This window comes from Mixophyes fleayi, chromosome 3 (genome assembly GCF_038048845.1).
Source record: "Mixophyes fleayi isolate aMixFle1 chromosome 3, aMixFle1.hap1, whole genome shotgun sequence".
Taxonomy (NCBI): Eukaryota; Metazoa; Chordata; class Amphibia; order Anura; family Limnodynastidae; genus Mixophyes; species Mixophyes fleayi.
Genome location: NC_134404.1, coordinates 9,420,975 through 9,448,236, shown reverse-complemented (window position 1 = coordinate 9,448,236; position 27,262 = coordinate 9,420,975). Strand labels below are relative to the sequence as shown.

The 27,262-nt window shown below is 47.1% G+C and overlaps 1 protein-coding gene across 4 annotated transcripts in view; it reads right to left on the bottom strand.

Annotated features, from left to right (window-relative positions):
* Positions 1 to 23,416, bottom strand: part of KIF3C (kinesin family member 3C) — a 68,136-nt gene extending 44,720 nt beyond the window's left edge. The window contains exon 1 of one of the 4 annotated variants that reach the window (XM_075201076.1): positions 21,030 to 23,416. In XM_075201076.1, coding sequence (XP_075057177.1) covers positions 21,030 to 22,442 — 1,413 coding nt within the window. In that variant the 5' untranslated portion in view covers positions 22,443 to 23,416. The remainder of the gene's footprint in view (positions 1 to 21,029) is intronic. The other 3 variants (XM_075201077.1, XM_075201078.1, XM_075201079.1) reach the window with 3 other exon arrangements.
* Between the last annotated feature and the right edge of the window lie 3,846 nt (positions 23,417 to 27,262).

The following is a 27,262-nucleotide window of genomic DNA, read 5'->3' as shown; positions in this document are numbered from 1 at the left end:
AAACGATCCAATTCTACAAGATAGTGCCAAATTCATTTCCACGTTCCGAAGTGTGTTCGATGAACCAGGTCGTGTGACCTCCGCTGCTTCCAGCATTCTTCGTTTGCGACAAGGCTCCCATACAGTAGGACAGTATGTCATTCAATTTAGGATCTTAGCCTCTGAACTTCAGTGGAACACTGAAGCATTAGTTGCCGCCTTCTGGCAGGGGCTCTCCGATAAAATTAAAGATGCACTGACTACCCAAGAGCTTCCTTCGTCACTAGAAGATTTGATCTCTCTTTGCCATCGTGTAGATATGAGATTTCGTGAAAGAGAGTCTGAGAAAACAACGGCTGTCAAAGCACCTCTTCGTTCAAACCCTCAATTTCGTCCAGCTCCATCCTCTGTGATTCCCATGGAGATAGGACGTTCCAAATTATCTTCAGAGGAGAGGAAACGAAGAGTAAAGAATAGACTCTGTATCTATTGTGCTGATTCCACGCATATGCTCAGCTCTTGCCCTAAGAGATCGGGAAATGCCAGGCCCTAACTAGTTCTGGAGAGGTGAAGTTAGGGTCCCTGGAGTCCTCTCCATTGTCTATGAAATCTAAAGTCTGCGCTTTCGATGTTACGATTTCCTTTGCTACCAAATCCTTTGAGTCACAGGCATTGATTGATTCCGGAGCAGCAGGAAATTTCATTTCTAAATCACTAGTGAATCAATGGTCTCTACCAGTGATCACTTTAAAAACACCCATTACTGTGACGGCTATAGATGGATCACGTCTCATCAATGGTCTCATCACCCAGAGTACGTCTCCAGTAACCCTTCAGATTGGTGTACTACACCATGAAGAAATTTCGTTTTTAATTCTTCCAGTTACGACAAGTCCGATTGTCTTAGGCCTTCCATGGCTTCAATGTCACTCTCCCCAGATTGACTGGCGCACCCCTCAAGTTACGTCTTGGGGGTCTGAATGTCACCATCGTTGTCTCTCTCAAGTTATTCCTCTTAAAGTACAGCAATCTTCCATCTCATCTTCCTCCCCGGGACTCCCTCCTCAGTATGCTTCATTTGCCGATGTGTTTGATAAAGCTCAGTCTGAACGTCTTCCTCCTCATCGTTCTTGGGATTGTCCGATCGACCTTCTACCTGGCAAGACTCCTCCCAGGGGTCGGGTCTATCCTCTCTCGTTACCTGAAACTCAAGCCACATCTGAGTACATACAGGAGAATCTCCAGCGTGGGTTCATTCGACCTTCCACCTCTCCCGCTGGAGCCGGGTTCTTCTTCGTCAAAAAGAAGGATGGATCATTACGCCCTTGTATAGATTTTCGTGGACTCAACGCCATTACTATCAAGAATCGGTATCCCATTCCGCTGATCACTGAGCTATTTGATCGCATCAAGGGAGCTCGGATATTTACTAAGTTGGATCTTCGTGGTGCCTACAATTTAATTAGAATCCGTTCCGGTGACGAATGGAAGACCGCGTTTAACACCAGAGATGGGCATTACGAATATTTAGTAATGCCCTTCGGGCTGTGTAATGCCCCCGCGGTTTTCCAGGGTTTCATCAATGAGATCTTTCGGGACTTATTATATGTATGTGTCGTTGTCTACCTGGACGACATATTGATCTTCTCACAGGACCTGCCTTCTCATCACCAACATGTGGCAGAAGTCCTCTCCAGACTACGGAAAAACTCGTTGTTCTGTAAATTGGAAAAATGTTCATTCGAGTTACCCCAGATTCCATTCTTGGGGTATATAGTTTCCGGAGTTGGCCTGAAGATGGATCCAGACAAAGTAAATGCTGTACTACATTGGCCTCAGCCAACTACTCTTCGTGCCATCCAGCGTTTTTTAGGTTTTGCCAATTACTATAGACGCTTCATTCAAGACTTTTCATCCATTGCATCTCCCATTGTGGCCCTAACTCGGAAAGGGGCTAATACTAAGCAATGGTCATCTGAGGCTCTCCAAGCCTTTCAAATCCTCAAAGAGTCCTTCTCGTCTGCTCCCATTCTGCGACAACCTGATGTGACACTCCCCTTCTTCCTAGAAGTAGATGCCTCTAATGTGGGCTTAGGAGCTATTCTCTCCCAACGCTCGGAGCAACAAAAATTACATCCTTGTGCCTTCTACTCTCGGGGTCTTCTGCCCGCAGAGAAAAACTATACTATCGGGGACAAGGAGTTGCTGGCCATCAAAGCTGCATTAGAGGAATGGAGATACTTGTTGGAAGGAGCTCGCCATCCGGTGACGATCTTCACGGATCATAAGAACTTGTCATATTTGCAATCTGCTCAATGCTTGAACCCTCGTCAAGCAAGATGGTCTCTTTTCTTTTCCCGTTTTGAATTAATTATAACCTTCAAACCAGCTGCTAAGAACAAGAAAGCTGACGCTCTATCTCGAGCTTTTGTGACGTCCTCTGATGTAGAAGAGGTTCCCAACCATGCTATTCTAGACCCCAAATGTATTTCTCTGGCTGCTTCATCCACCAAAATGCTACCATTTGGGAAGACCCTTGTGCCTCCTACTCTGAGGAGGAAAATCCTTTCGTGGTTCCATGCCTCTCGTTTTTCTGGACACGCCGGTGAACACAAGACCTTTGAGATTCTCTCTCGTAGTTACTGGTGGCCTTCAATGAGGAGAGACGTCAAAGAGTTTGTTGCTTCCTGTGATTTATGTTCTCAGTTCAAATCCTCCCGCAGAACTCCAGCAGGGTTGCTGCGACCACTACCCATTCCGTCCAAGCCTTGGACCCATATTAGTATGGATTTCGTTACTGATTTGCCACCAAGTAAGAATCACAATACTATTTGGGTAGTGGTAGACAGATTTTCGAAGATGGCCCATTTCGTCCCTCTGTCCGGTTTACCTTCCTCGTCTACTCTGGCTGAACATTTCATTAAAGAAATCTTCCGTATCCATGGATGTCCGTCTGAGATTGTGTCGGATAGAGGAGTACAATTCGTTTCCAGATTCTGGCGGGCCCTTTGTAAAACCTTGGGCATACGATTAGCACTCTCATCTTCTTACCATCCGCAATCTAACGGACAAACGGAACGAGTCAATCAAGATCTTGAGACCTTTATTAGGATGTTCTCTTCAGCCAACCAAGACAACTGGGTAGAATTGCTTCCTTGGGCTGAATTCGCCCATAACAACATGTACCATGAGTCATCATCCAAAACTCCATTCTTTGTGGTCTACGGTCACCATCCGTCTTTTCCGGAATTTCCTGCCCTCCCGCCCACCCAAGTTCCTGCTGTGGAGACTGCTTGTCAGACCTTCAAAAATATCTGGTCTCAGGTCAAAACCTGTTTAAAGAAGACATCTAACAAATATAAGTCTTTCGCAGATAAGAAGAGGCGGGCTATTCCACCACTAAAAATTGGAGATCGTGTCTGGTTATCCACCAAAAATATTCGTTTGAAGGTTCCATCTATGAAATTCGCCCCTCGTTTTATTGGTCCATATAGGATCATTCAAGTTATCAATCCAGTATGTGTTAAACTTCTTCTTCCTAAGAATCTTCGGATTTCCAATGCCTTCCATGTGTCCTTGCTCAAACCTCTCATCATCAACCGTTTCTCGACTCCTCCCTCAGCACCGCAGCGAGTTCAAGTTCATCAGGAGGAGGATTTCGAGATTACTGAGGTATTGGATGCAAAAATTTCGCGAGGAGTCCTCCGTTTCCTCGTTCATTGGAAGGGCTTTGGTCCTGAAGAGCGTTCATGGATCAAAGCTGAAGATCTTAATGCTCCTGCCCTTCTGAAGAAGTTTTATTCCAAAAATCCGGACAAGCCCGGTTCCAGGCGTTCTGTGCCCACCTTTAAAAGGGGGGGTACTGTCACTCACCGGACTGTGAGTGCTTCTTCCCGGACATTTAGGAACCGTGGCCGTCCTCCATCCTGAGGGACTGCGCATGCGCAGCCCTTTCCATACCTCCAGTGTATGTTCCTTTAACTAAATTGGCAGATCAGGCAACCTCCCTATATTAAGCACCTGTGGTCAACACCACGTTGCCTGATCTTGGAGTCTCATTCCCCATGAGTCTCTGAAGGTGTTCCTGTGTTTCCTTGTTTATTCAGCCCAGCTGATTCCTGTGGTTTCCAAACCACTTCTACCTCTGTGGTTTCCAAACCACTTCTACTACTGTGGTTCCCATACCACTTCTACCATCTACTGTATCATCGTGACTGTGAGCTGATTCCTATCCGCTGCCTCCGTGCACTACAGTCTTCTAACCACTTCAACTCTACCATGTATCATTGGGACTGTTAGCTGATGCTATCCGCTGCCTCCGTGCACTACAGTCCTTCATCCACATCCACTCACCTGTTCATGATTGTGACTGCCAGCTGATTCCTATCCGCTGCCTCCGTGCACTACAGGCTTCAACCTGCAACTCGTCTGTGTTTCAACATCGTGACTGTTTGGCTGATTCCTATCCGCTGCCTCCGTGCACTACAGTCTTCAACCTGCAACTCGTCTGTGTTTCATCATCGTGACTGCTAGCTGATTCCTATCCGCTGCCTCTGTGCGCTTCAGTCTTCAGTCCTTGTCAACTCTACCGTGTTTCCTTGAGTCTGCTGCCACTATTGCTACCCGCTACTCTCCGTGATCAACTGTTCCAGTTCAACTCTGCTCCGGTGTCCCATCGTTACTGCACCTGCTGGTTGCTATTGGTTACCTCCGTGTTCCCGCAGAGACCCGCTGCTGTTATTTCTCAGCGCTACTCATCCATCTACTGCTGATCCGCTCTCCACGCCTTCCTGTGTTCCCTGCTGGTCTACCTACCTGTGCGCTGCACCTGCTAGACCCCCGCTTCACCCATCCAGGGACTTGTATCCTGCTGGCCTCCTGCCCTTCAGGTATCTCTGCACTCCTGTCTGACTGCCTTCTCCTGAACCACGGTATGCATACTTCCCATTGACTGTGCTGTGTATTGCATACCTTGCTGGACTGTGTTGGTTCTCCTCTGGAGTGTACTATCCGCTGAGTCTATTGCCATCATTGACTGTGTTGGTTCTCCTCTGGAGTGTACTATCTGCTGACTCTACTGCCATCATTGACTGTGTTATCTCATGCCGGATTACTTCAAGAGACTTTCTATATTGGCAGTGTTGTTCAGTCATTTATACATTTATATTGTGCATATTACTGTGGATCAAAGTCAAGGTGCCCGTGTATATATTGTGTTGCAGTCTCTCCCCGTGCACCTCCTCACATATATATTCAGTGGTACAACTTGCTAGTGGCAGACCACTGACTCCTGTTTACAGTTTCACCTGTTCCAGTATCCTCTCACATAGCAGTGGTACAACTTGCTAACGCAGACCACTGACTCCCCGGATACCTCCACTTGTATTCCATTCCTTCACTCTGACAGCGGTACAACTTGCTATCCGCAGACCGCTGACACTCATCACCTCCTCGTTTCTGTTGGACATTCCTCCTCACTATAGCAGTGGTACAACTTGCTACCGCAGACCACTGACTACCTTCACGTGTCCTTTGTCCATACAGTTCCTCGTGTATTATTACCTCCATATGGCCAGTGCTGCTAGTCATAGACTTTCCTGAGCATCTCATCATCTGCTATTTCCTGTTCCGTGATCACCCTGCTACCAGAGTACCATATTACCACCTATACTGCTCTGGTAAGCCTATCACCTGGTGATCCCTGGGTAAAGACTCCTAGTGCCCGTGACAGCTGAGCTGTGTAATGTATCAGGGTTACACTGAGCTGTGTGATGTATCAGGTTTACACTGAGCTGTGTAATGTATCAGGGTTACACTGAGCTGTGTGATGTATCAGGGTTACACTGAGCTGTGTGATGTATCAGGGTTACGCTGAGCTGTGTAATGTATCAGGGTTACACTGCGCTGTGTGATGTATCAGGGTAACTCTGAGCTGTGTGATGTATCAGGGTTACACTGAGCTGTGAAATGTATCAGGGTTACACTGCGCTGTGTGATGTATCAGGGTTACACTGAGCTGTCCGATGTATCAGGGTTACGCTGAGCTGTGTAATGTATCAGGGTTACCCTGAGCTGTGTGATGTATCGGGGTTACACTGATCTGTGTAATGTATCAGGGTTACACTGAGCTGTGTAATGTATCAGGGTTACACTGCGCTGTGTGATGTATCAGTGTTACGCTGAGCTGTGTGATGTATCAGGGTAACTCTGAGCTGTGTGATGTATCAGGGTAACTCTGAGCTGTGTGATGTATCAGGGTAACTCTGAGCTGTGTGATGTATCAGGGTTACACTGAGCTGTGTAATGTATCAGGGTTACACTGAGCTGTGTGATGTATCGGGGTTACACTGCGCTGTGTGATGTATCAGGGTTACGCTGCGCTGTGTAATGTATCAGGTTTACACTGAGCTGTGTGATGTATCAGGGTTACACTGAGCTGTGTGATGTATCAGGGTTACACTGCGCTGTGTGATGTATCACGGTTACACTGAGCTGTGTGATGTATCAGGGTTACACTGAGCTGTGTGATGTATCAGGGTTACGCTGAGCTGTGTAATGTATCATGGTTACACTGAGCTGTGTAATGTATCAGGGTTACACTGCGCTGTGTGATGTATCAGGGTAACTCTGAGCTGTGTGATGTATCAGGGTTACACTGAGCTGTGTGATGTATCAGGGTTACCCTGAGCTGTGTGATGTATCAGGGTAACTCTGAGCTGTGTGATGTATCAGGGTTACACTGAGCTGTGTGATGTATCAGGGTTACACTGAGCTGTGTAATGTATCAGGGTTACACTGCGCTGTGTGATGTATCAGGGTTACACTGCGCTGTGTGATGTATCAGGGTTACCCTGAGCTGTGTAATGTATCAGGGTTACACTGCGATGTGTGATGTATCAGGGTAACTCTGAGCTGTGTGATGTATCAGGGTTACACTGAGCTGTGTGATGTATCAGGGTTACCCTGAGCTGTGTGACGTATCAGGGTAACTCTGAGCTGTGTGACGTATCAGGGTTACACTGAGCTGTGTAATGTATCAGGGTTACACTGAGCTGTGTAATGTATCAGGGTTACACTGCGCTGTGTGATGTATCAGGGTTACACTGAGCTGTGTGATGTATCAGGGTTACCCTGAGCTGTGTGATGTATCAGGGTAACTCTGAGCTGTGTGATGTATCAGGGTTACACTGAGCTGTGTGATGTATCAGGGTTACACTGAGCTGTGTAATGTATCAGGTTTACACTGAGCTGTGTAATGTATCAGGGTTACACTGAGCTGTGTGATGTATCAGGGTTACACTGAGCTGTGTGATGTATCAGGGTTACGCTGAGCTGTGTAATGTATCAGGGTTACACTGAGCTGTGTGATGTATCAGGTTTACACTGAGCTGTGTAATGTATCAGGGTTACACTGAGCTGTGTGATGTATCAGGGTTACACTGAGCTGTGTGATGTATCAGGGTTACGCTGAGCTGTGTAATGTATCAGGGTTACACTGCGCTGTGTGATGTATCAGGGTAACTCTGAGCTGTGTGATGTATCAGGGTTACACTGAGCTGTGAAATGTATCAGGGTTACACTGCGCTGTGTGATGTATCAGGGTTACACTGAGCTGTCCGATGTATCAGGGTTACGCTGAGCTGTGTAATGTATCAGGGTTACCCTGAGCTGTGTGATGTATCGGGGTTACACTGATCTGTGTAATGTATCAGGGTTACACTGAGCTGTGTAATGTATCAGGGTTACACTGCGCTGTGTGATGTATCAGTGTTACGCTGAGCTGTGTGATGTATCAGGGTAACTCTGAGCTGTGTGATGTATCAGGGTAACTCTGAGCTGTGTGATGTATCAGGGTAACTCTGAGCTGTGTGATGTATCAGGGTTACACTGAGCTGTGTAATGTATCAGGGTTACACTGAGCTGTGTGATGTATCGGGGTTACACTGCGCTGTGTGATGTATCAGGGTTACGCTGCGCTGTGTAATGTATCAGGTTTACGCTGAGCTGTGTGATGTATCAGGGTTACACTGCGCTGTGTGATGTATCAGGGTTACACTGAGCTGTGTGATGTATCAGGGTTACACTGAGCTGTGTGATGTATCAGGGTTACACTGAGCTGTGTGATGTATCAGGGTTACACTGAGCTGTGTAATGTATCAGGGTTACACTGAGCTGTGTGATGTATCGGGGTTACGCTGAGCTGTGTAATGTATCAGGGTTACGCTGAGCTGTCCGATGTATCAGGGTTACGCTGCGCTGTGTGATGTATCAGGGTTACGCTGCGCTGTGTGATGTATCAGGGTTACGCTGAGCTGTGTAATGTATCAGGGTTACACTGAGCTGTGTGATGTATCAGGGTTACGCTGCGCTGTGTAATGTATCAGGGTTACACTGCGCTGTGTGATGTATCAGGGTTACACTGCGCTGTGTGATGTATCAGGGTTACACTGAGCTGTCCGATGTATCAGGGTTACGCTGAGCTGTGTAATGTATCAGGGTTACCCTGAGCTGTGTGATGTATCGGGGTTACACTGATCTGTGTAATGTATCAGGGTTACACTGAGCTGTGTAATGTATCAGGGTTACACTGCGCTGTGTGATGTATCAGTGTTACGCTGAGCTGTGTGATGTATCAGGGTAACTCTGAGCTGTGTGATGTATCAGGGTAACTCTGAGCTGTGTGATGTATCAGGGTAACTCTGAGCTGTGTGATGTATCAGGGTTACACTGAGCTGTGTAATGTATCAGGGTTACACTGAGCTGTGTGATGTATCAGGGTTACACTGAGCTGTGTGATGTATCAGGGTTACGCTGAGCTGTGTAATGTATCAGGGTTACACTGCGCTGTGTGATGTATCAGGGTAACTCTGAGCTGTGTGATGTATCAGGGTTACACTGAGCTGTGAAATGTATCAGGGTTACACTGCGCTGTGTGATGTATCAGGGTTACACTGAGCTGTCCGATGTATCAGGGTTACGCTGAGCTGTGTAATGTATCAGGGTTACCCTGAGCTGTGTGATGTATCGGGGTTACACTGATCTGTGTAATGTATCAGGGTTACACTGAGCTGTGTAATGTATCAGGGTTACACTGCGCTGTGTGATGTATCAGTGTTACGCTGAGCTGTGTGATGTATCAGGGTAACTCTGAGCTGTGTGATGTATCAGGGTAACTCTGAGCTGTGTGATGTATCAGGGTAACTCTGAGCTGTGTGATGTATCAGGGTTACACTGAGCTGTGTAATGTATCAGGGTTACACTGAGCTGTGTGATGTATCGGGGTTACACTGCGCTGTGTGATGTATCAGGGTTACGCTGCGCTGTGTAATGTATCAGGTTTACGCTGAGCTGTGTGATGTATCAGGGTTACACTGCGCTGTGTGATGTATCAGGGTTACACTGCGCTGTGTGATGTATCAGGGTTACACTGAGCTGTGTGATGTATCAGGGTTACACTGAGCTGTGTGATGTATCAGGGTTACGCTGAGCTGTGTAATGTATCAGGGTTACCCTGAGCTGTGTGATGTATCGGGGTTACACTGATCTGTGTAATGTATCAGGGTTACACTGAGCTGTGTAATGTATCAGGGTTACACTGCGCTGTGTGATGTATCAGTGTTACGCTGAGCTGTGTGATGTATCAGGGTAACTCTGAGCTGTGTGATGTATCAGGGTAACTCTGAGCTGTGTGATGTATCAGGGTAACTCTGAGCTGTGTGATGTATCAGGGTTACACTGAGCTGTGTAATGTATCAGGGTTACACTGAGCTGTGTGATGTATCGGGGTTACACTGCGCTGTGTGATGTATCAGGGTTACGCTGCGCTGTGTAATGTATCAGGTTTACGCTGAGCTGTGTGATGTATCAGGGTTACACTGCGCTGTGTGATGTATCAGGGTTACACTGCGCTGTGTGATGTATCAGGGTTACACTGAGCTGTGTGATGTATCAGGGTTACACTGAGCTGTGTGATGTATCAGGGTTACACTGAGCTGTGTAATGTATCAGGGTTACACTGAGCTGTGTGATGTATCGGGGTTACGCTGAGCTGTGTAATGTATCAGGGTTACGCTGAGCTGTCCGATGTATCAGGGTTACGCTGCGCTGTGTGATGTATCAGGGTTACGCTGCGCTGTGTGATGTATCAGGGTTACGCTGAGCTGTGTAATGTATCAGGGTTACACTGAGCTGTGTGATGTATCAGGGTTACGCTGCGCTGTGTAATGTATCAGGGTTACACTGCGCTGTGTGATGTATCAGGGTTACGCTGCGCTGTGTAATGTATCAGGGTTTCACTGCGCTGTGTAATGTATCAGGGTAACTGAGCTGTGTAACGTATCAGGGTAACGCTGCGCTGTGTAATGTATCAGGGTTACACTGAGCTGTGTGATGTATCAGGGTTACACTGCGCTGTGTAATGTATCAGGGTAACTGAGCTGTGTAACGTATCAGGGTAACGCTGCGCTGTGTAATGCATCAGGGTTACGCTGCGCTGTGTGATGTATCAGGGTTACGCTGCGCTGTGTGATGTATCAGGGTTACACTGAGCTGTGTAATGTATCAGGGTAACTGAGCTGTGTAACGTATCAGGGTAACGCTGCGCTGTGTAATGTATCAGGGTTACACTGAGCTGTGTGATGTATCAGGGTTACACTGCGCTGTGTGATGTATCAGGGTTACACTGAGCTGTGTGATGTATCAGGGTAACTGAGCTGTGTAATGTATCAGGGTTACGCTGCGCTGTGTGATGTATCAGGGTTACGCTGTGCTGTGTGATGTATCAGGGTTACACTGAGCTGTGTGATGTATCAGGGTTACACTGAGCTGTGTAATGTATCAGGGTTACACTGAGCTGTGTGATGTATCAGGGTTACGCTGCGCTGTGTGATGTATCAGGGTTACACTGAGCTGTGTAATGTATCAGGGTTACGCTGCGCTGTGTGATGTATCGGGGTTACACTGAGCTGTGTAATGTATCAGGGTTACGCTGCGCTGTGTGATGTATCGGGGTTACCCTGAGCTGTGTGATGTATCAGGGTTACACTGAGCTGTGTGATGTATCAGAGTAACTGAGCTGTGTAACGTATCAGGGTAACGCTGCGCTGTGTGATGTATCAGGGTTACGCTGCGCTGTGTGATGTATCAGGGTTACGCTGCGCTGTGTGATGTATCAGGGTTACACTGAGCTGTGTGATGTATCAGGGTTACACTGAGCTGTGTGATGTATCAGGGTTACGCTGAGCTGTCCGATGTATCAGGCTTACACTGCGCTGTGTGATGTATCAGGGTTACACTGAGCTGTGTGATGTATCAGGGTTACGCTGAGCTGTGTGATGTATCAGGGTTACGCTGCGCTGTGTAATGTATCAGAGTAACTGAGCTGTGTAACGTATCAGGGTAACGCTGCGCTGTGTGATGTATCAGGGTTACGCTGCGCTGTGTGATGTATCAGGGTTATACTGCGCTGTGTGATGTATCAGGGTAACGCTGAGCTGTGTGATGTATCAGGGTAACGCTGAGCTGTGTGATGTATCAGGGTAACGCTGCGCTGTGTGATGTATCAGGGTTACACTGAGCTGTGTAACGTATCAGGGTTACACTGAGCTGTGTGATGTATCAGGGTTACACTGAGCTGTGTAATGTATCAGGGTTACGCTGAGCTGTGTAATGTATCAGGGTTACACTGAGCTGTGTAACATATCAGGGTAACGCTGCGCTGTGTAATGTATCAGGGTTACCCTGAGCTGTGTAATGTATCAGGGTAACTGAGCTGTGTAATGTATCAGGGTTACGCTGAGCTGTGTAATGTATCAGGGTTACACTGAGCTGTGTAACATATCAGGCTAACGCTGCGCTGTGTGATGTATCAGGGTTACACTGAGCTGTGTAATGTATCAGGGTAACTGAGCTGTGTAACATATCAGGGTAACGCTGCGCTGTGTGATGTATCAGGGTTACTCTGCTCTATATAACGTATTGTTTGATATAAGAGATGAATATATATCAGAAGAGCTGATAGAGAACAGTGCTGTTTTGTGTCTCTCTGAATAACCTCTTTGTCGGGACGAATTAGTGACAGTCCCCACTTGTCCTACGCACTGTGTGACCTCTCACACCCCAGCGATGACCCACAGTCTCTCTGTGCGCACATTGTACATGGGGGGAGGGGGTTTAGCAGGAATTCTGTGGGGGTGATTGATCTGTTAGAGCCTCAGTCTCCTCCTCAGTAACTCTGCTCTCCCCAGTCGTTAGTGAATATTATCCCAGGATCAGCAGACCTATATTACCGGGTAACACACCGGTATTGGGATCTCTTGGTAGGGCCACAGACACACAGATAAAGGGGTTAAAGGACAGTCACCTAAGCCAGGACCCCAAATCAGAGAATAAACATGGAACAGAGGTAATAGACCGTGTTCAGGAGCGGCAGTGACGCTTTAGTCATACAGCAATAATAACCCGTATATACTCCTCAAATGTCCCAGTATAGGACAAAGCTGTCCTCGGTGCAGTAAGGGGCATAGAATTAGCAATTACTATGATACAATTTACAAAGGAAGCAGCGCAGGCCACAAACCTCCTGTTCTAGTTATTGACAGCGGGAAGCTTCATACCGTGGTCTCATGAACCAATGCCTGGTCCAATCCCGCAGAAGAGCTACTGGAGCACAGATTTCTTAAACAGTTAATGTTGGTTATAATAGAAAGGTGTAAGAACACACAGAGCATCGCAGCTTGCTGCGTATGGGGCTGCGTCACCGCAGACCGGGCAGTGTGCCCACGCTGACCCCTGTCCACCACAGAAATACCGTACAATGGGCACGTGAGCGCCAGATCTGGACCAGGAAGAGAGAAGATGACTTGGTCTGATGAATCATGTTTTCTATTACACAGGGTGTTTCCAAAAGATGGACCTGATTTGAAATCGCTATATCTCTGCAACCATGAATGGATGTTTTCTGTACAGCAGGTGGAGGGCACATTGAGCATTTATACAATTGTTAGTAAAATTTGATAACTCATTAAATCGTTTGTAACTTTTTGTTTAATTGTACCATGTTGCCATTGTGAAATATATTGCTTTGAAATTGTGTGCACCTTTGTGGAACATCCTGTATTATGTAGATGGCCGGGTGTGTGTGTGCGTCCCGGGTAGGAGATGGCACCAGGATGCACTATGGGAAGAAGGCAGTGTGATGTTCTGGGCAATGTTCTACTAGGAAAACTTGGGTCCTGGCATTCATCTGGATGTTACTTTGACACGTTCCACCTACCTAAACATCAGGCCAAGTACACCCCTTCATGGCAGCGGTATTCCCTGATAGCAGTGGTATCTTCCAGCGGGATAATGCGCACTGCCACACTGCAGAAATCATTCAGAAATGGTTTGACGAACATGACAAAGAGTTCATGATTCTCAAAATTCCCCAGATCTCAGTTCTCTGAAGGTGTTCTGAGTGATCTGGGACCAAGACACTTCTAAAACATCAACTCTATGTGTAACTGACTGCTCACTTGCTGCCTGATATAACCCACCCTCTGACAGCTGCCTCTGTAACCAATGTTATTCACTTCACTTGTCAGTTTTATTGTTGTGGCAGACCGGTGTACAGCATCTGCCAGCTCATCGTAGTCTTCCTCTAAACATATTGACGTGGATTCCACCAGACCGTCCAGCGTGTGATTAACACCAGGGACTGGAGACAAGCCGGGATCCTGTTGGCGGAACTTCAGTTGTCCCGTGTAAGCGGATCGTGATCTCATAGGAATCTGGACACCATATAACAACCAGATGAGATTGCTGAGGGCAGAACTATACTAAGGGGTGTCTAAGACATGACCTTAGTTACTGGTAGTAACAGAGGGAGCCAGTAAAACATAAAACATTGTCTCATTTCCTGCGTGCAGGTGAACCTGGTGACTAGCACTAACCTGAGACTAGCACAGAGCTAACTGACATGATCTCTCTCTATCTGTATGAGAACTACGCAGGTGTATGAGGGAGGTGTGTGAGTAGATAACAGCACAGGTGTGTGAGGGAGGTGTGTGAGTAGATAACAGCACAGGTGTATAAGGGAGGTGTGTGAGTAGATAACAGCACAGGTGTATGAGGGAGGTGTGTGAGTAGATAACAGCACAGGTGTATGAGGGAGGTGTGTGAGTAGATAACAGCGCAGGCATGTGAGGGAGGTGTGTGAGTAGATAACAGCACAGGCGTGTGAGGGAGGTGTGTGAGTAGATAACAGCACAGGTGTATGAGGGAGGTGTGTGAGTAGATAACAGCACAGGTGTGTGAGGGAGGTGTGTGAGTAGATAACAGCGCAGGTGTGTGAGGGAGGTGTGTGAGTAGATAACAGCACAGGTGTGTGAGGGAGGTGTGTGAGTAGATAACAGCGCAGGTATGTGAGTTAGGTGTGTGGGTAGATAACAGCGCAGGCATGTGAGGGAGGTGTGTGAGTAGATAACAGCACAGGCGTGTGAGGGAGGTGTGTGAGTAGATAACAGCACAGGTGTATGAGGGAGGTGTGTGAGTAGATAACAGCACAGGTGTATAAGGGAGGTGTGTGAGTAGATAACAGCACAGGTGTATAAGGGAGGTGTGTGAGTAGATAACAGCGCAGGTATGTGAGTTAGGTGTGTGGGTAGATAACAGCGCAGGTGTGTGAGGGAGGTGTGTGGGTAGATAACTGCACAGGTGTGTGAGGGAGTTGTGTGAGTAGATAACTGCACAGGTGTGTGAGGGAGTTGTGTGAGTAGATAACAGCACAGGTGTGTGAGGGAGGTGTGTGAGTAGATAGCAGCACAGGTGTGTGAGGGAGGTGTGTGAGTAGATAACAGCGCAGGCATGTGAGGGAGGTGTGTGAGTAGATAACGGCACAGGTGTGTGAGGGAGGTGTGTGAGTAGATAACGGCACAGGTGTGTGAGGGAGGTGTGTGAGTAGATAACAGCACAGGTATGTGAGTTAGGTGTGTGGGTAGATAACAGCGCAGGCATGTGAGGGAGGTGTGTGAGTAGATAACGGCACAGGTGTGTGAGGGAGGTGTGTGAGTAGATAACGGCACAGGTGTGTGAGGGAGGTGTGTGAGTAGATAACGGCACAGGTGTGTGAGGGAGGTGTGTGAGTAGATAACGGCACAGGTGTCTGAGGGAGGTGTGAGTAGATAACAGCGCAGGCGTGTGAGGGAGGTGTGTGAGTAGATAGCAGCACAGGTGTGTGAGGGAGGTGTGTGAGTAGATAGCAGCACAGGTGTGTGAGGGAGGTGTGTGAGTAGATAACAGCGCAGGTGTATGAGGGAGGTGTGTGGGTAGATAACAGCGCAGGTGTGTGAGGGAGGTGTGTGAGTAGATAACTGCACAGGTGTGTGAGGGAGTTGTGTGAATAGATAACTGCACAGGTGTGTGAGGGAGGTGTGTGAGTAGATAGCAGCACAGGTGTGTGAGGGAGGTGTGTGAGTAGATAACAGCACAGGTATGTGAGTTAGGTGTGTGGGTAGATAACAGCGCAGGCATGTGAGGGAGGTGTGTGAGTAGATAACGGCACAGGTGTGTGAGGGAGGTGTGTGAGTAGATAACGGCACAGGTGTGTGAGGGAGGTGTGTGAGTAGATAACAGCACAGGTGTGTGAGGGAGGTGTGTGAGTAGATAACGGCACAGGTGTGTGAGGGAGGTGTGTGAGTAGATAACGGCACAGGTGTCTGAGGGAGGTGTGAGTAGATAACAGCGCAGGCGTGTGAGGGAGGTGTGAGTAGATAACAGCGCAGGCGTGTGAGGGAGGTGTGTGAGTAGATAACAGCACAGGTGTATGAGGGAGGTGTGTGAGTAGATAACAGCACAGGTGTATGAGGGAGGTGTGTGAGCAGATAACAGCACAGGTGTGTGAGGGAGGTGTGTGAGTAGATAACAGCGCAGGTGTATGAGGGAGGTGTGTGAGTAGATAATGGCACAGTTATGTGAGGGAGGTGTGTGAGTAGATAACAGCACAGGTGTGTGAGGGAGGTGTGTGAGTAGATAACAGCGCAGGTGTATGAGGGAGGTGTGTGAGTAGATAACAGCACAGGTGTGTGAGGGAGGTGTGTGAGTAGATAACAGCACAGGTGTGTGAGGGATGTGTGTGAGTAGATAATGGCACAGGTGTGTGAGGGAGGTGTGTGAGTAGATAACAGCGCAGGTGTATGAGGGAGGTGTGTGAGTAGATAACAGCACAGGTGTGTGAGGGAGGTGTGTGAGTAGATAACAGCACAGGTGTGTGAGGGATGTGTGTGAGTAGATAATGGCACAGGTGTGTGAGGGAGGTGTGTGAGTAGATAACAGCACAGGTGTGTGAGGGATGTGTGTGAGTAGATAACAGCGCAGGCGTGTGAGGGAGGTGTGTGAGTAGATAACAGCGCAGGTGTATGAGGGAGGTGTGTGAGTAGATAACAGCACAGGTGTGTGAGGGAGGTGTGTGAGTAGATAAAAGCACAGGTGTGTGAGGGATGTGTGTGAGTAGATAATGGCACAGGTGTGTGAGGGAGGTGTGTGAGTAGATAACGGCACAGGTGTCTGAGGGAGGTGTGTGAGTAGATAACAGCAAACAGCACAGGTGTGTGAGGGAGGTGTGTGAGTAGATAACAGCACAGGTGTATAAGGGAGGTGTGTGAGTAGATAACAGCGCAGGCGTGTGAGGGAGGTGTGTGAGTAGATAACAGCACAGGTGTATGAGGGAGGTGTGAGTAGATAACAGCACAGGTGTGTGAGGAAAGTGTGTAAGTAGACAACAGCACGGGTGTGTGAGGGAGGTGTGTGAGTAGATAATGGCACAGGTGTATGAGGGAGGTGTGTGAGTAGATAACAGCGCAGGTGTGTGAGGGAGGTGTGTGAGTAGATAACAGCACATGTGTGTGAGTAGATAACAGCGCAGGTGTGTGAGGAAGGTGTGTGAGTAGATAACAGCGCAGGTGTGTGAGGGAGGTGTGTGAGTAGATAACAGCACAGGTGTGTGAGGGAGGTGTGTGAGTAGATAACAGCGCAGGTGTGTGAGGGAGGTGTGTGAGTAGATAACAGCACAGGTGTGTGAGGGAGGTGTGTGAGTAGATAGCAGCACAGGTGTGTGAGGGAGGTGTGTGAGTAGATAACAGCACAGGTGTGTGAGGGAGGTGTGTGAGTAGATAACAGTGCAGGCATGTGAGGGAGGTGTGTGAGTAGATAACAGCACAGGTATGTGAGTTAGGTGTGTGGGTAGATAACAGCGCAGGTGTGTGAGGGAGGTGTGTGAGTAGATAACAGCACAGGTGTATAAGGGAGGTGTGTGAGTAGATAACAGCACAGGTGTATAAGGGAGGTGTGTGAGTAGATAACAGCGCAGGCATGTGAGGGAGGTGTGTGAGTAGATAACAGCACAGGTATGTGAGTTAGGTGTGTGGGTAGATAACAGCGCAGGTGTGTGAGGGAGGTGTGTGAGTAGATAACTGCACAGGTGTGTGAGGGAGGTGTGTGAGTAGATAACTGCACAGGTGTGTGAGGGAGTTGTGTGAGTAGATAACTGCACAGGTGTGTGAGGGAGGTGTGTGAGTAGATAACAGCGCAGGTGTATGAGGGAGGTGTGTGAGTAGATAATGGCACAGTTATGTGAGGGATGTGTGTGAGTAGATAATGGCACAGGTGTGTGAGGGAGGTGTGTGAGTAGATAACGGCACAGGTGTCTGAGGGAGGTGTGAGTAGATAACAGCAAACAGCACAGGTGTGTGAGGGAGGTGTGTGAGTAGATAACAGCGCAGGTGTTTGAGGGAGGTGTGTGAGTAGATAACAGCGCAGGCGTGTGAGGGAGGTGTGTGAGTAGATAACAGCACAGGTGTGTGAGGGAGGTGTGTGAGTAGATAACTGCACAGGTGTGTGAGGGAGTTGTGTGAGTAGATAACTGCACAGGTGTGTGAGGGAGTTGTGTGAGTAGATAACTGCACAGGTGTGTGAGGGAGGTGTGTGAGTAGATAACTGCACAGGTGTGTGAGGGAGTTGTGTGAGTAGATAACTGCACAGGTGTGTGAGGGAGGTGTGTGAGTAGATAACAGCGCAGGTGTGTGAGGGAGGTGTGTGGGTAGATAACAGCGCAGGCATGTGAGGGATGTGTGTGAGTAGATAATGGCACAGGTGTGTGAGGGAGGTGTGTGAGTAGATAACGGCACAGGTGTCTGAGGGAGGTGTGAGTAGATAACAGCAAACAGCACAGGTGTGTGAGGGAGGTGTGTGAGTAGATAACAGCGCAGGTGTTTGAGGGAGGTGTGTGAGTAGATAACAGCGCAGGCGTGTGAGGGAGGTGTGTGAGTAGATAACAGCACAGGTGTATGAGGGAGGTGTGTGAGTAGATAACAGCGCAGGTGTATGAGGGAGGTGTGTGAGTAGATAATGGCACAGTTATGTGAGGGAGGTGTGTGAGTAGATAACAGCACAGGTGTATGAGGGAGGTGTGTGAGTAGATAACAGCACAGGTGTGTGAGGGAGGTGTGTGAGTAGATAACAGCACAGGTGTATGAGGGAGGTGTGTGAGTAGATAACAGCACAGGTGTATGAGGGAGGTGTGTGAGTAGATAACAGCGCAGGCATATGAGGGAGGTGTGTGAGTAGATAACAGCGCAGGTGTGTGAGGGAGGTGTGTGAGTAGATAACAACACATGTGTGTGAGTAGATAACAGCACAGGCGTGTGAGGGAGGTGTGTGAGTAGATAACAGCGCAGGCATATGAGGGAGGTGTGTGAGTAGATAACAGCGCAGGTGTATGAGGGAGGTGTGTGAGTAGATAACAACACATGTGTGTGAGTAGATAACAGCACAGGCGTGTGAGGGAGGTGTGTGAGTAGATAACAGCGCAGGCATATGAGGGAGGTGTGTGAGTAGATAACAACACATGTGTGTGAGTAGATAACAGCACAGGCGTGTGAGGGAGGTGTGTGAGTAGATAACAGCGCAGGTGTATGAGGGAGGTGTGTGAGTAGATAACAGCGCAGGTGTATGAGGGAGGTGTGTGAGCAGATAACAGCACAGGTGTGTGAGGGAGGTGTGTGAGTAGATAACAGCACAGGTGTATGAGGGAGGTGTGTGAGTAGATAACAGCACAGGTGTATGAGGGAGGTGTGTGAGTAGATAATGGCACCGTTGTGTGAGTGGAATGTGTGAGTAGATAATAGCACAGGTATGTGAGTGGGGGTTGTGGATAGATAACAGCACAGTTGTGTGAGTGGGATGGGTGGGTAGATAATGGCACAGGTATGTGAGTGGGGGTTGTGGATAGATAACAGCACAGTTGTGTGAGTGGGATGGGTGGGTAGACAATGGTACAGGTATGTGAGTGGAGATTGTGGGTAGAGAACAGCACAGGTGTAAATTGAATGGAGCCGAGGTCAGCAGGATCTATGAGGAGAGGTAAACAGACAGGAGACTTCTGTAGGATATTTAATGCCAGATAGAAGATTGAGGGCAGTATTTTAGGTAAATGAGTATTGCTGGTCAGTTGGAGATGTGGGTGTGAAGTGAATATACTGTGTTTTGAAAAGGTGGAAACTACTCAGAATTGTTGAAATTGCTCCAAAACAGGCTAAATTAATTTCTAGTGACTGACATACATACAGAGAACAGATCCAGCCTGACACTGAAGGGTTAAACCCAGACCTATGACAGTAGGATCACGGCCTGACACTGAAGGGTTAAACCCAGATCTATGACTGTAGGATCACGACCTGACACTGAAGGTTTAAACCCAGATCTATGACTGTAGGATCACGACCTGACACTGAAGGGTTAAACCCAGATCTATAACTGTAGGATCACGACCTGACACTGAAGGGATAAACCCAGATCTATGACTGTAGGATCACGGCCTGACACTGAAGGGTTAATCCCAGACCTGTGACAGTAGGATCACGGCCTGACACTGAAGGGTTAAACCCAATCCTGTGGCAGGAGGATCACGGCCTGACATAGATGGGTTAGACACTGGGCAGTAGGATCCATCCTGACATAGATGGGTCAGACACTGGACACTAGGGTCCCACCCTGACATAAATTGGTTAGACACTGGACAGTAGGGTCCATCCTGACATAGATAGGTTAGACACTGAACAATAGGGTCCACCCTGACATGGATGGGTTAGACACTGGACAGTAGGGTCCCACCCTGACATAAATTGGTTAGACACTGGACAGTAGGGTCCATCCTGACATAGATAGGTTAGACACAGGACAGTAGGGTCCCACCCTGACATAAATTGGTTAGACACTGGGCAGTAGGGTCCACCCTGACATAGTTGGGTCAGACATTGGACAGTAGGGTCCACCCTGATATAGATGGGTTAGACACTGGACAGTAGGGATCACCCTGACATAGATAGGTTAGACACTTGACAATAGGGTCCACCCTGACATAGATGGGTTAGACACTGGACAGTAGGGTCCACCCTGATATAGATGGGTTAGACACTGGACAGTAGGGTCCATCCTGACATAAATAGGTTAGACACTGGACAGTAGGTTCCACCCTGACATAGATGGGTCAGATACTGGACAGTAAGGTCCCACCCTGACATAAATTGGTTAGACACTGGGCAGTAGGGTCCACCCTGACATAGATGGGTCAGATACTGGACAGTAGGGTCCACCCTGACATAGATGGGTCAGATACTGGACAGTAGGGTCCACCCTGACATAGATGGGTCAGATACTGGACAGTAGGGACCACCCTGATATAGATGGGTTAGACACTGGACAGTAAGGTCTCAGTTGCTCCTTTGCACACAGGTGGTTAAACAGTCAGATCACTCACTCCCCCAGTTTAGCAGATTAAACAATGTATAATAATCTCTGTTCACTTGGATATTACCTTGAAGTAATTGCTACCCACTTAGTACTACAACACATAGTGATGTAAGGTGAGGCTCTGTCTATGTCATAATTGCAGCAGGACTTTCTACTAGAAGACATGATTAGATCTTTAAACCGCTTAGTAGAGAGCAGTACAATACAAGGGTACAGGATAATGAAGTATTTCTATCAATATATCCCAAGTAATAAAATTGAGTTACCTTAAATTTCACAGCCAGCAGCTCGGTTGCTTTTTGCTCCTTTGTCAAATCTTCCATCATCTTCTCTTTCTCTTCAATCAGCTTCAGCTTCTCCTCTGCAAGAAGACTATGGTCATCCTGGATGGCCGCCTTCTCCTGCTGTAGCCTCTCGGCCTGCTCCTTCAGGTAACTCCCTACGTTCTTCTCGATGAGGTTATCATCATTCTCCTCCTCAGCTTCTGTGTCTTGAAAGCTCTCACCATCAACTGACTTTTTCCTGCGACTATTTCTCCTGCGCTTCTTGCTGAGCATCCCTCGCTTCTCCAGCTGGGCCTTGAGCCTGGCGATTTCTTCCTGGAATTCCCTCAGTAGAGTGTCCTTGGGATCCTCATTAATTCTTGGTTTGTTTTTGATGTTCTTAGCCCTGTTGGCAAACCTGAGAGTGGACAAGGTCTCGTCAAAGTGGTGGGAAGCAGGGCCTAGGGTGGCAACCATGATGGTTTTTGCATTGCCACCTAGAGAATCCTGCAGTAAGCGGGTCAGTTTGGAGTCTCTATAAGGGATGTGGGTGCTTCTGCCATCCACCAGTGCCGATATGACGTTACCCAGTGCTGACAGAGAGAGGTTGATTTTTGAGGCTTCTTTGGGCCTTTCTCCATTCACGGTTGTTTTACTTTGTCGTTCACTGCCAGCCAAGTCCACCAAGTTGAGTTTCCCCACTCGAATATGTTCCTCTCCATCCACACCCAATTCACTGCACTCTATTGTGATGACAAAAATAGTGTGGGACCTAGAACTGTGTTCGTTCATGTTGGTACTGGCGACTGATCGAGCCTGGTTACCCAAATTCATAACATGTTCGATCTCCTTCACATTCTTGGTCACAAATGAGGAGAGGTCCTTGATGTAAACACCACTATCTGGATTCTCTTTGAGTTCTAGTTTCTTGTACTGGTCCTTGCACAACAGGTCTCGGATCTCCTCCTGATATATCTCCAAGTAAGACGCCCTGACCAAATACTGCTGGTTTTGGGACCGGGAGATATGAGTGAAAATATGGTCAAAGCAAATAGGGATCACCCCTCTTTTATCCAACTCAGCCCAGAAACCTTGCATGGTGTAGGTCTTGCCTGTGCCAGTCTGTCCATAAGCAAATATGGTTCCATTAAACCCTTGCAGGACAGAATCTATAAGGGGCCTCACAGTCTCATCGTACAAGTCTGCCTGTTTGGAATTGGCATCATAGACTGCATCGAACGTAAATGTCTTTGGCAATTCCCCATGGTTTGCTCTGGGATTTCGGATGGTCACCTGCCCCAACTTCACATCCATAGATACTATCCTGTCATACCCAGCTGCCTCCTCTTTCCTGTTGACGGGACGACATCTAACCACCACCTTGAGGGCCTCACTGCTCTTGGTTTTACTGCACATCTTGGTCTCCTCCCTTCCTATGTCTCCTCTCAGTGATATTGATTATTCCAGGCAGCACACCTAGGACCACACAGAAATATCTTCAGACTGTCGTATTCATGGGTCTGTTTGGTCTGGCAGATTCCTCCTCACCTTCTTTCTTCTGACCTGGAATTAACAGGAACAATAATCCCCAGGCAACAGCTCCCTGTAAATAACAGGGCATCCATTGCGCATCGTTCCATCAGATGCAGAAATCAGGTAGCCAGGATAAAGCCAATCCCTGGAATAGATGGTGATTTGGGCAGCGATGATGTTGTGTGCTGGTGTCACTCACAGAATTGGCTTCTAATCTCCTTTGATGTTCCAGAGAACAGCTGGGAACGCCTAGTCTGTTCCCAGGGATGGATGTTCATTCATTGCAGTGCGGCCGCTGTGTGAGAATGACAGGGAAAAACAGGGACTGGGGACTAGGGGCGGGCTCTGGATATGATGCTGGAGCTGCTGAAGAACAGGGGGAGGGAAGAGGGGGGGGGGAGCAGGGAGCAGGATAACACAATAACATACAGCAGCAGCTTTCCCTTTCATATCTGAGCCAGCCCTCCAGGAGAATGACCTCAGCCCCAGGGGAGGTGAGATGTTATCCTGCATTGGAATTCTGGGGGCTGTAGTTCTCAGCTGATAACATCTAGGAGCAGAGAAATGTCTCCATACCTAATGCAGGCTCTTTGTGCTGCTACAGTCGCTTCCTGTGCTGCAAGTCTTGTCTCTCCAGATTGTACAGAGAGCCAGGGGCGTTTATCACCAGGGACAGATCTTGTCATTCTGCAGAGCAGCATCCATAGCTGCAGATCTGGCTTATTGCAATGGCAACCAATAATGGGTGAATATCAGGGACAGGGAAGAGTCTGCAATAAAAACATGAAAGAAAAGAAATACAATGTTACTGGTAAAACTAGAATCCCTGCCTCTCAGATGCTGATGTGAGCCGCTGTAAATCAGTGGAAGTCACAGCTATTCACAAGGGGGTGTAGAGAGAGGTCAGAGTGCCCCCTGGCAGTGAGACTGTGAATTACATCTGTTCATTAGGAACTGACATCAGAAATGATGTGGGTCGAGTATTAATGTGAATAATCATGTCATCCTGCACACTGAAGTAGCAGGATCTGTTTTGCGGGTGGGGAGGGGGCAAAACATAGGGAAATCATTATAAAAAATAATGCAATAAAATAGAGGACAATTATGTAAAAATAATCATGATTTTACTGAATGTGTTTTATTAATAAAATCTAACAATGAACGTGAATGAATGGTCTGTATGTTGTAGTGAAGGTGATACACTAATACAAATGTGTGTGATTATTCGTGTTCAGATGTCAGGCTATTTGTGTAACGTATCCTGCGTCATTCTACGTGTATTTGCGTCGGTTTCCTCTGCTCCAGTTTCCTCCCACACTCCAAAAACATACTAGTAGGTTAATTGGCTGCTAACAAAATTGACCCTAATCTCTGTCTGTGTGTGTATATTAGGGAATTTAGACTGTAAGCTCCAATGGGGCAGTGACTGATGTGAGTGAGTTCTCTGTACAGCGCTGCGGAATCAGTGGCGCTATATAAATGGTGATGATTCTACACAGCACATGTCCACAAAAGGACATCACGCTAATGAGAGCAATTGCAGGCAGATCATGTCTGAATGCAAATAACACACTGACAACTGGCGGGATAGAGGAGAGAACGGGGGACTAATGTACAGTGCGAGCGTTAACGGGGGACTAACATACAGTGCGAGCGTTAACGTGCGGATCCAGCAGATACAGGGCAGATAGTGATAACAGACACGGCATAGTCTTTACAGGTTACACGTATGTGTTCCAGTAGCTGTCACAGAACAGCTGTATGCAACTCATATAGGATATAAAATACATTTATGTACAGTACGCTTTGAAATCATCTTTATGTAAGAAAAAGTGAAAATAAATATTTCTATAAATGATTATGCTAATTTTTATTATTTTATTTTCTGATCGATAAAAGTGTTCTGCTTTCTGATGTGACTTTATATTGTACGTATACTGCAGGCTGTTCTGTGTATCTCCCTACGGCAGGTACTGTATAGGCAGAGAATAAAGCCAGATTCAAATGGAAACATATTTTTAGATACGCTTGGATTTGAATTCTCCCATCTGTAAATTATATGGATATTACACGCCACCACGGAGGTCGGCGACCATATAAAAGCACAATGCTGTGGAGGGGGACATAATTTCTTATAATACAATGATTACTAATGTGATGACATCAGAAGTCGCAAATTATAAGAGAAGTCGTGATAACTGGTGGATTAATTGATGGGCCCCAGGAGGTACTAGAACTGCCCCCCCCCCCCTCCCATGTCACATGCTTTTATCATGGCACACTTATAAATGACACATATAATTTTAATGTTTCTTGGGAACACTCAGCCGTCCTCTAGTGTAAGAGTATTAATATACACCGCAGGTGTCGCACTGCAGAGTATTTCACAATCTCATGCAAGAACAGAATTCCTAGAGACATCTCTATCTCTCTCATTGCAAGAAGGTTCCAGGACCAGCTGTTAGAGGGCGCTGTTCTCCGTGGACTGTCACACACCATTGTTGCCAGGGGCAGGCTGGAATGAGGGGCAGGGGGGCATAGTGGGCTACCTTGGGCTGGTTCACTGGGCCACCTGCATTTTTTTATCCTTTAAAATGTCCCTAATAGGCTGCTGAGTCGAGTTTTCCCCCCAGGCTTAAATTTGGTAGCCCTCCCCTGATCGTTGTGTCATTGTATTTATTCATAGACCTCACCAAAGTGGTCCTCATTATTACTGATCAATGACAGTGAAGATCTCCTTTTATAATGATTTATCTGGGATTGGCTCTGTGACCTCGGCCGTCTCGGTAGTCTAACGGAGACCGGCACGGTGCATGGAAACGGGAGACTTGGATCATTAATATGGAAGTGTCTGATGAATTGTGACCATTGTGTATACAAGGTCATGTGAAAGTCGTGGAGATGTGAGGACAGATGGAGGGATGAACGGAGCAGTTTGTTATGTCATTGGCAGAAGCCGTCAATGAGCTGTTCATGAGAACAAACATATAATCTTTACTTTGCCCAGTTCCGCTTGCCCAGATATCTGTGGTTAAGTGTACAGTGGGTAGAATGGCATTCTGTAGCCGATTTATTACATTTTTATGAACTTTCTGGTAGAGGTGAGGAATAGCTTTTCTAGTAAAATGGTGTTGTGATGGAATTTGGCAATAGGGACAGAAGACCTCAAATAACTGTCTAAAACCAGCTGCATTAATAATTAGAGATGGTCACTGACCTCCGTGTTTTGTTTTTGATTTTGGTTTTGGATCTGGATTACCGTCGTGTTTTGTTTTTGGTTTTGGATCTGGATTACCGTCGTGTTTTGTTTTTGGTTTTGGATCTGGATTACCGTCGTGTTTTGTTTTTGTTTTTGCCAAACCGTCATTGCGTGTTTTGGTTTTGTTTTGTTATTTTGTTTAAAAATCAATGTTTTTGGGCCTAAAATAACCAAATTTAGTGCTCCACCTGTTTCTTGGATAAGTAATGTAAATGTTAAGCTAATAAATTATCCAAAAAACAGTTTAATTCCTGGTAGTCCTTCATTAATTTGACACACAAACCAGATTGTCTTCCTCTCCATCTATGGAGCAGCTCCATTTCAGCGAGTCTGAATTCTACAGCAGCCGCGGCGCTGTCAAGAAGCATCCGCTACTACAATACAGCACTGCCGCGGACGCTTCTTTGACAGCGCCGCGGCTGCTGTGTAGTACCGTTGGTTCCCGGAGGGGAGGGGTTTCTGGTGAACCAGAAACCCCCCCTGCGTGCACCACTGGTGTTGGGGGGTAGATTGCAGGTGCTGGGATGTAGATGAGAGAAGGGTCCTAGCTGATGCTGGACTGCTTGTTGTTATTTTTTTTAACCTAAGTTTCTGATTTTCCCAACAGCTTTCCAAGAACTCGCTGAAAAATGCCATAACATGGATGAGGATCCCAGATGGTTAAGGTCCCTACCTCTACTGAGTGTGGCTTTAAAAACGCTACAAATGGCTAGACAGGACAGTTGTCAGGATTTCTGTAAAAATAATTCCACACTTAAGAGGTGGATTTTTGGTCTTAGGCCCAGGCATGACAATGGCCTTCTTCTTATCACTGGCAAGAACTGCTGCAATTTTTATTTGAAAGTGTATGAAAATCATATTGTGACCTGTGAGGTGGTCAAAATTGAATGGAAATTACTGGAAATTAGTGTTAGTGAGGTTAATAATAATGTAGGCACAAAATAATACCTAAATTATGTTATTTTAGCCCAAAAATTTTTAATTTTTTTAACAAATTGCAAAACAAAACCAAACAAAACCAAAACCAAAAATCAAAACACGCAATGGCGGTTTGGCAAAACCAAAACCAAAACACGACGGTAATCCAGATCCAAAACCAAAACACAGGGGTCAGTGAGCATCTCTAGTAAATATTCCCCTAATAGAGAAACAGATGAATTGTCAGAATTTATTGCAGATGAAAATCATGGAGAACAGGCTTTATTCTGTAAATAAGAGCGATTACGCGAAGAAAGCGAGGAGCTATATGGAAAATCTTATCACTGGTGGAGTTTTCCTTGGTGGTAACCCCTTTCATGTATAGGGGGATGGGAGATAGCCAGCCCCCCCCCCCCCCATTATGCTTCACTCTTTGATAAATGTCTGTATTACTTACTCAACTAAAACGTATGGAATGTCTCCCCATTGTGGTCACTTGTTATAACAGCAGCTGGTGCCTACAGCA